Below are 8,518 nucleotides of genomic sequence, written 5' to 3' on the forward strand. Positions count from 1 at the left end.
TTCTTCCTGATGTCGCTCAAACTTTTCACATTAAGGCACCGTCCGCACGGGGGCGCTGTTTCCCCGCTAACAGGGCCACTGTCACAGCATCAAACACCAGAAGAAGCACCAGATAGAAAACATCCTCAGTTTATTTACCACACACACACACACACACACACACACACACTACATTCAGAAACTGTCCATTTAAACCACAGAGGCCTCCATAGTTGTAGTCCAGTAGAGTTTGTAGTTCTTTTAGTTGCAGTGAGGGAGCAAAGTCTGATGGAGCAAAGTCTGATGGGAAACAGTCCAGACTGCAGAGACAGAGAAATCGGATCAGAACCAGAGCAGAGGCAGAACTGATGATGTCACAGATTCTGACCTGTGATTGGTCTATTTGTGGCGGCTGCCCCTCCTCTTCATGGCGGCCGTGCACTGGGGGCAGAACCATTTCCCTTTGGGTGCCTCGGTCAGGCCCACGCAGCCATAGTGGAACCACTCAATGGGGCACTGGGGACAGAACCGGGTCAGGACTGGGTCAGAACCAGCCAGGCAACTGGGTCAACCAACTGAACATCTGAATACTCACATCTGTGTTGTCACAGCCGACCATCTCTCCATAGGAAACCTGCAGCAGACGGATCCAGTTAGACCAGAGCAGAACCAGAGCAGAACCTGCGGGCCGCCAGCCTACCTGGTTGCAGATGCAGTAGCGCGGCTCGTTGGGGTCATAGGTCCAGTCCACCTGGCTGTTGGCGTCGGCCTCCGGCAGAACCGCAGCCTGCTGGGAAAGCTCCTGGGCCAACGCTGACGAAGACGAGCAGGAAGACAGCGAGGAAGAGGAGGACGACGAAGACGATTGGTGGTTGGAAGACTTGATGGAGCTCCTGGAACCAGAACAGGCGACCCGATTAGACCCGGTTAGACCCAGTCAGACTCGTCCTGGTGTGAGGGGGCCTTACTTGGACTTGCGTCCGCGGGAGTCAGAGGCAGCGCTGGGGGTCAGGTTCTGGGTCAGGGTGGAGGCCAGCGCCGATGAAGAGTATCCCGAGTTCTCCCGGGTCAAAGAGAACTCCCGACCCAGCTGGAAGTCATTGTTCTTGATCGCCTCGTAGCTCGCCTTCAGGCTGGAGGTCCGTCGGCCCTCCTTCATCTGGGAACCAGACCCAGTCAGAACCAGAACCAGTCAGAACCGATGGAAGACTCGACTTTACTGAGTTTCATGTCAGTGAAGGCTTTCAGTTTAAACTTGAAGGCCTGATGTTTTTTAAGGCTGCAATTTGTAACTTTTGTAAAAATGTTTTTCCATATAATTGTTCAAACTGTCAATGAACTCACTGACCTCCTCCCAATGCTAATTGCTAACTGGTTTCTTCTGTGGATCATCAGCCTGATGGGCTGCCAGACTCCTCTTACCCCCACCAGGCTCCACCTGCCTTCACCAGGCTAAGTGTCGCCTGTTTATGTTTAACAGCTAACGGTGATTGCTCAGACGGGTTAAGCTAGGTGTATAATTAAAGTACTGGTCTCGTTGTTGTCGACCGTTGAGGCTCTGAAGCCGGTGAGTGTCTGACCGGGGATCGGGTAGAAACAACAGGCATCATCATCAGTGCTGACGGTTTCTGATCAGACGCCGACAGCCGCCGAGCGTGGCGGCCATGTTCCCACCTGAGCCGTGGCTTGGACGGCCTGGGCCGCCGCCATGGTGATGGCGCCGGCTCCGGCGCCGGGCCCGGTGGGCAGCGAGGACAGGCTGTAGGACGCCAGCGGCTGGGACGGGGATGGGTTCACGCTGTAGACGCTGTTGGCGGACGAGGACGTGCTGTTGGCACGGCAACCTACAGGTGACAGGGACAGTCAGGACAGGGGCCGGTCCCCAGGTCTGGTTGGGTCCAGGTCCAGTCCAGGTGAGCAGAACCTACCTGGAGTATTCTCCTTGGAGGCGTCCGATGTCAGCGTGGACAGCAGAGCTTCAGACTTGAACTTCTTCTCTGGAACGTGTTCGGTGGTGTGGTGGGTCGGGGCGCTGTACTTCCTCTCTGGAACAGAAGAGAACCGGTCAGAACCGGAACCAGAGCCGGCCTGCAGGTGGGCGGCTGGACTCACTCTCTGAGCTGCTGTGGGAGTGGACATGGTGGTTGTTGACGGGCTGAGACGGGCTGTCCATCTCCAGAGACCCTGAGGACAAAAGCAAAACAAGTCAGCCGACCCAGACCGTCAGAACCTAGACCCCCAGAACCGGTCGGAAAGGGACACTCACGTCTCTCCAGGATCTCGGTGATGCCGGCGTTGTCGGCCTCCAGCTCCATCTTGAACTTGGCCAGTTCCTGGTCCAGTTTCCTCAGGTGCCGGTCCACCTGAGGACAGAGGCAGGAAGCTGAGCTGGACTGACAGAACCGGACTACGCAGTCAGAACGGGGCCCGATCGCCCCTAGTGGAGATCAGTGGAACATCTCACCAGATCATAAATCTGATTGGCCAGCTGCACCTTCTCATCAGCATCCTCCAGAGCTTTGTAGTAATCCTGAAACAGAAAAACAGCAGATGTTCACCAGAACAGAACATCTGGAAGGTTCTGGGTCCAGCTGCTCCCACCTTCTTGATGATCTCCATCTGCTCCTCTCTCCACTCCGGCTTGTTCTTCTTGGCGTTGAGGAAGAACTCTGTGACCTTCTGCTCCAGCTGGTCTGTGGCATCTGAAACAGGAAGAGAAGCTCTGAGGAGAACTGGGCAGAACAGGGTGATCCATTGGGGAGAACAACATCCATCCCAACAGCAGAACATCTTGGAACCTGCAGCGTGTTGATCTGAACCAACTGCACTCGGGTTCTACAGGTTCTGCTCTGGTGGCAACAGAACATCCGCTCCAGTTGTGACAGCGCGGAGCTCAAGTCCTGTCTGGGTTTCTTCCAGCTGCCTTTTCTCGTTTTAAAAAACGAGTGTGAGAAACGCGTCATTTAAAGAGACAGTGCCTGTACTTTCAGTTTGCTTTAAAACTAGATTATTAATTACAAGATTTGTGGCAATATTTTTAAGAACTGGTCAAAATAGAATAAATTTGTCTCATTGTTATTCCTAATTTCCTCTTTAATTCTTCTGGGGTTTTTTATAACTTTATTTTTACTGAAATTTTTAGAATACATTCAAACAGGAAAATCAAACAATACTTAGAAACTACAAGAGACAAAATATACAGAACAAAACAAATATAACCAACTGGGAGGAGACTCTTATTCCAGTATCACAAAATTCAAGGGTACCATTCAAACCCAGAATTAGTCCTGTAGTGTTGATGTGATGTTTATCCATTTGTCCTGGCGCTGCTCTTCTTGTGTCCTCAGTCTATGTGTTAGAATATAATGAGTTCACAGTCTGTATCCATTCCTTTCTGGTGGGAGGGTCAGATTGGCACCACTTCCTAGTCATTACCTTTTTGGCAGCCACCAACAGAATTTTAAACAAATAACAGTCATTATTAAGAACAACATTCTCCAAAAGGCCAAGATATAAAACCAGACCAGTCTTAGGTATTGCTCCACAATTTCTCCAACACCGTTGAACAGTAGATTTGAATTTACTGGTAATTTTGGGTGTTATAAAAAATCTGATTATATTCTTCCAACAATGTTCTCTCCGAATTCTGGAGGAGGATGTCGTAGTTTGGGTCTTCCAGATATTAAACCAGTCGTTTCCCGAATATCTAATTCCCTTTCCTATTTTGTTTTAATATCCAGAGTATTTGTGCCTCTATTTTCCAATAGATGTTTATAAATTAAGGACACAGTTCTGTGTTTCTTACCCTTATAGGTCTCAACCAGCATTTTGATGATCCCATTTTCATTTTGGTCTACTCTGTGTTTTATCTTTTTGTTATAAAAATCCCTTAATTGTAAATATCTAAAATGATCTTGAGTTCTTAGAGCAAATTCATGTTGTAGTTCCTGGAAACCTTTGAAATGCCCATCTTTAAGGACTACACATAGAGCTGTTAAACCTCTTTCTAGCCATTGTTTAGATCTTAGGTCCTGAGTAAAATATTTGTTATAGGCTGGCCATTGGATCAAACAGAATTGTTCCTCTAGTTTGCATTTCCGAATTATATATAACCATTTACCTAGTGAGAAATTAGTGACAGCATTAACTTTCTCAAGTGTATTCTTGGTGGTCTTTATATCTCCAATAATACTCCACAATTCTCTTCCAAGGACTTTTTGTTTAATATTTTTCCATTTCGCTTCATAATTTATGTCACTTATATTTATTATGGGAGTTATTTGAGCAGCATGGTAATATTCTCTAAAGTCTGGTAATGCCAAACCTCCCTTCTCTTTTGGTAATTGTAAAGTTGCAAATCTTATTCTGGGTTTTTTGGCGTTCCGTATGAATCCAGATATAATCCGGTTCCATGTTTTAAACTGTCTGTCTGGGATTTCTATAGGTAGTGCCAGGAAAAGATATAATAACTTTGGTAATACGTTCGTTTTTATGGTTTCAATTCTAGAGCTGAAATCTAGTGTTAAGGCGTCCCACCTTCTGATGTCCCTCTTAATTTCTTGGTCCACTTTAATAAAATTTGCTTTATATAGGTCATTATGTTTTTTGTTAATTGTATTCCTAGATATGTCATTATAGTAGCACTCCAATTTAATTTATATTGTCTACGAATCGTTTCTGATGGTGTGTAACCGAATGTTAAAACCTGTGTCTTTTTCAAATTTAATTTATACCCTGAGTAGAATATAAATATCTCCAACTTTTTTGGTTTTTTTTGTTCCCCACCAGGGGGTCTTTTTGTGGCTCTAGTGTCCCTTATACAACAGTAGGCTGACATGAGAGGGGGAAGACATGCGGCAAATGTCGTCGGGTCCGGGAATCGAACCCGCGACGGCCGCGTCGAGGACTGAAGGCCTCCAAACGTGGGGCGCGCTGCCCTCTACGCCACCAGAGCACGCCCCAAATATCTCCAACTGTTTGATTAGACAGGGCAGTGAATTTTCAGGGTTTGATAGATAACAAATTACATCATCCACGAACAAACCTATTGTGTGAAATTCATTATGTATATCAATGCCTTTGAGATCCTTATGCTGTCTCAGGTGTTGTGCCAGTGGTTCAATATAAATTGCAAACAGTTGGTGATAAACAACAACCCTGAGGTGTAGAACGATCCTGTTTTATGTTATCAGTTAGGTTTCCGTTAATCTTGAATCTGGCCACTGGTGATTGGTAAAAGGTCCTCACACACTGTACGGCCTTTTCATTAAAACCAAATTTTCCAAGTGCTTTATATAAGAAGTTCCAGCTTACACTGTCGAAAGCTTTCTCTGCATCGAGACTGATTAAAATAGCTTTTATTTTTTTATTTTGAATATGATCTATAATGTGAAGTGCCCTCCTGATATTATCTCGTGTTTGGCGACCTCTAATAAATCCTGTTTGGTCATCTATGATATCTCCAATGAATTGTTCAAATCGTTTTGCTAATATTGAGGTATAAATTTTATAATCCATGTTTAGAATAGATATTGGTCTATAATCAGAGCATCTCCAAGATGGAGGAAGCACTGCATGTTCCAGAGTATAATTAAATGATTTTTCTAGTAATGGTAAGAGATCTTCACTAAAGGATTTGTACCACTCAGATGGCAATCCATCACTACCTGGTGTTTTACCAGTTTTTAACCTATTAATTGCTTTTTGTATTTCTATTCTTGGTATGTGAGAGGTGAGAAGTTTGTTTTGGGTTTCTCCAATTGAGGGCAAGTCCAGTAAAAATTCTTCTGGTTTTTAATGTGATTTTAGGTAACAGAGCAACACAGAGTGACTCCATTTAGCAAGAATATCCAGTAGAACCCGTTAATCAATTTACTAAGAACAAAATAATCCATGAAAGAAATCCAGAAAATGGAAGCCATGGAGGGGACACTGCTAGCAGAAGAAGGTTCTGCTACTTTTTAACCTGCATACAAACAATGAGAGGAGGAAAACCATCACCACACATCACCCTGAACACACCTTCCCCATGGTCAAACAAGGTGGTGGCAGCATCATGCTGTGGTGGATACACCACACTTTTCAGATTTTCTCTGTAGAAATGTTGAAAAGCTTGATTTGTCACAGTTCTGCACCATGTTGTGTTGTTTTATCACATAAAATCCCAGGAAACAGACTGGAGTTTATGTTTAATCAGAAATGTATGTAATAAATCACTGAAAAGGTTGACAGCTTTTAAAGACACCGTCTTTGTCATTTTATTCTAACCGAGTTTTCAAGGAATAAATAAAAATATTTATTTAAAGTATAAACCAGCTGCAGCAGTTCCTGGTGTGTGTCGGTGGGGGCGCTGCTGGGTCTAGAGAGCCTGTAGGAATGGCTGGGTTTAAAAGCTGAATCTGACTATCAGCGCTACCTAAAACCTACCTTGTTTTGACTCAAGTTTTCTCTGAGAGTTACACCGTGGCTCCGTGTGTGTGTGTGTGTGTGAGACGGTGTGCGTGTGTGTGTGTGTGTTTGTGTACCGTACTCTGAACCTGGAGGTCCATCTCCCTCATTTCCGTAAACCTGTCGCGAAGGTCCATGGGAAGCTGCTCGATCACTGCGGGAGGAGAAAAACAGGACGTTAATGGTCCGACCGCCAAATGCGACCCATCTACCGCTTATTGAGCCCCAAAACCCCGCAGCCGCTCAGCGACAACCCCGTACTCACTCTCCAGGTAGTCCTCCAGATACAACATCCTGCTGCTTTTAACCTTTTGGTCGTTTTTATCGACAAAATTCGTCTTTCAAGATGGCGCCCCCAGCCGTGGACTGGCTAAGAAAAAAGATCCTAAAAATAGAAGCAGGAACGCATGACGTCAATTGCCTCCCATCATTTGATTGGTTTGAAAACATTAATGAATTTTGATTCGCGGGGTCTAGCGCTGTTGCATCATGGGAGCTGTAGTTTTCTTCATTTCATATTCTACCCAGAAGTCCAGATTTGTTTCCGTTGTTCGATGTATTTTAGATGAGGAATAAAATGTTTTTCATGTTCCTGTTTCGATTAACAGCGACGGACTGAATCTGGTTGCTCAGAGCTTTCAGGAAAGTGGGTAATGAGAGAAGGGGGAAGACATGCGGCAACGGCCGCGTCGAGGACCAAGGCCTCCTTATGTGGGCTGTGCTTAACCCCTGCGCCACCAGAGCACATCCCGTTTCTTATTTTACTCTTAAAACTCAACATGTTTACATACGGAATAACTATTATTTCTATAGTATATTTTTTATAATACTGTATAGTACATATCATATTTGCTGTTATACCTATTGGATTGTTACTACAATTATTAGCATTATCATTATTATAACTAATTAAAAGAAATTAAAAATTCAAAAAATACTTTATTGTTCCCAAAGGGAAATTAAATAAACAGCTATATATGTGTTTGTTGTTATTATTATATTTCTTGGTCACTATTGTTGTCCTGCTACATTTCATGGTTTCACTACTTCCTGCTGATGTTTTAATTCCAAGAAAATTAAATGTTATTGTAACTCAGAGTTGTGGGCGGTGATACTGTTCCCGTCTGCAGTAGCAGTCAGCCTCTGGGAGAATCTGAAGAGTCCTCTGACTGAAGGCTGTCTGTGGAGGCCAGGTTAATGTAGAAAATATTCAGTTACTGTAAAAACTTATTTGTTTAATTAGTAATTTAATAAGTTAATTTGTTGAGGTTTAGGAAGCATTATTATATTGCATGTAGCTAATTTCATAATGTTTTGTGAATAAGTGTTTTATTTTAAATTTGTATGCCTTATAACTTCATTGGCCACTTTGCAATTTATGCAAATGAGGTGAGGGACCTGAGTGTTAACGGAGGGGAGAGAGAGGGAAAAGCGAGGCGCTGCAAGTGAGAATCGACAGAGCCAGACGGTTTTTCAACCGTAGTTTGTTTTGTGGAGGTTATTTAAGATTTAACTACTCTTGTAAAGGATAACGCAAGAAACTGTGGAATAAATTTTTTGTTTTACATCTTTACATCGGAGCGCTGTGGAAGTTTTTCTTTTTCCTCCTCAAACACACGAGTGAAATCAGTGAAATTAACCTTGTGGCATCACACTGTCTGTCCTGACATGCTAACAGCTCAACAGACAATTTTCAAGAGCAAGGAGTCCTGGATGAAACCATCAGCTGTTGGCAGCGCTGCTAATTCATAAAACCCTGAAAATATTCAACCCTGATTCTTGCTGAAATATTCAATTCAGAGTCAGAACAATAGGTTCAATTAAAACATGACTTTAAACCGGATTAATCTGCAGAGATTTAAACCAGTTAATGGCTTTTAGTTTCCATGGTGATGGGATCTCACATAATCAACCAATAACTGAGAAATCAGTTGGATCAGCGCGGCCCAGTGTTCTGTTTTCAGTGAATGGGAATGGATGACATGTCCTCATAAAGACAGCAGCAGAAGCCAGTGTGTGTGTGTGTGTGTGTGTGTGTGTGTGTGTGTGTGTGTGTGCTTCCTCCCTGCAGCTTTGTCCTCTTCCTCACAGC

At 44.1% G+C, this 8,518-nt stretch overlaps 1 protein-coding gene across 1 annotated transcript; it reads right to left on the reverse strand.

Moving 5' to 3' along the window:
- Window positions 1–113: 113 nt before the first annotated feature.
- On the reverse strand, window positions 114–7,103 carry ing3 (inhibitor of growth family, member 3). The gene is made up of 13 exons (XM_044108414.1): window positions 6,692–7,103; window positions 6,509–6,580; window positions 2,581–2,681; window positions 2,444–2,509; window positions 2,246–2,342; window positions 2,092–2,163; window positions 1,908–2,024; window positions 1,654–1,823; window positions 948–1,138; window positions 680–872; window positions 575–613; window positions 368–495; window positions 114–299 (listed from the first exon to the last, which is right to left on the reverse strand). Exons 1-12 carry the CDS (start codon window positions 6,717–6,719, stop codon window positions 379–381), a joined length of 1,263 nt encoding a protein of 420 aa, XP_043964349.1. The 5' UTR covers window positions 6,720–7,103; the 3' UTR covers window positions 114–299; window positions 368–378.
- Between the last annotated feature and the right edge of the window lie 1,415 nt (window positions 7,104–8,518).

The sequence above is a fragment of the Gambusia affinis genome, linkage group LG23 (genome assembly GCF_019740435.1).
Source record: "Gambusia affinis linkage group LG23, SWU_Gaff_1.0, whole genome shotgun sequence".
Lineage (NCBI taxonomy): Eukaryota > Metazoa > Chordata > Actinopteri > Cyprinodontiformes > Poeciliidae > Gambusia > Gambusia affinis.

Bases quoted from the DNA above. Each gene is read 5' to 3' on its own strand.
- ing3 (XM_044108414.1), bottom strand. From the start codon at position 6,719: ATGTTGTATCTGGAGGACTACCTGGAGA. The intron at 2,510-2,580 runs GTGGGAGCAGCT...TTTCTGTTTCAG, and splicing joins AGATGGAGATCATCAAGAAG to GATTACTACAAAGCTCTGGA. The intron at 873-947 runs GTAAGGCCCCCT...TTCTGGTTCCAG, and splicing joins TCCCGCGGACGCAAGTCCAA to GAGCTCCATCAAGTCTTCCA.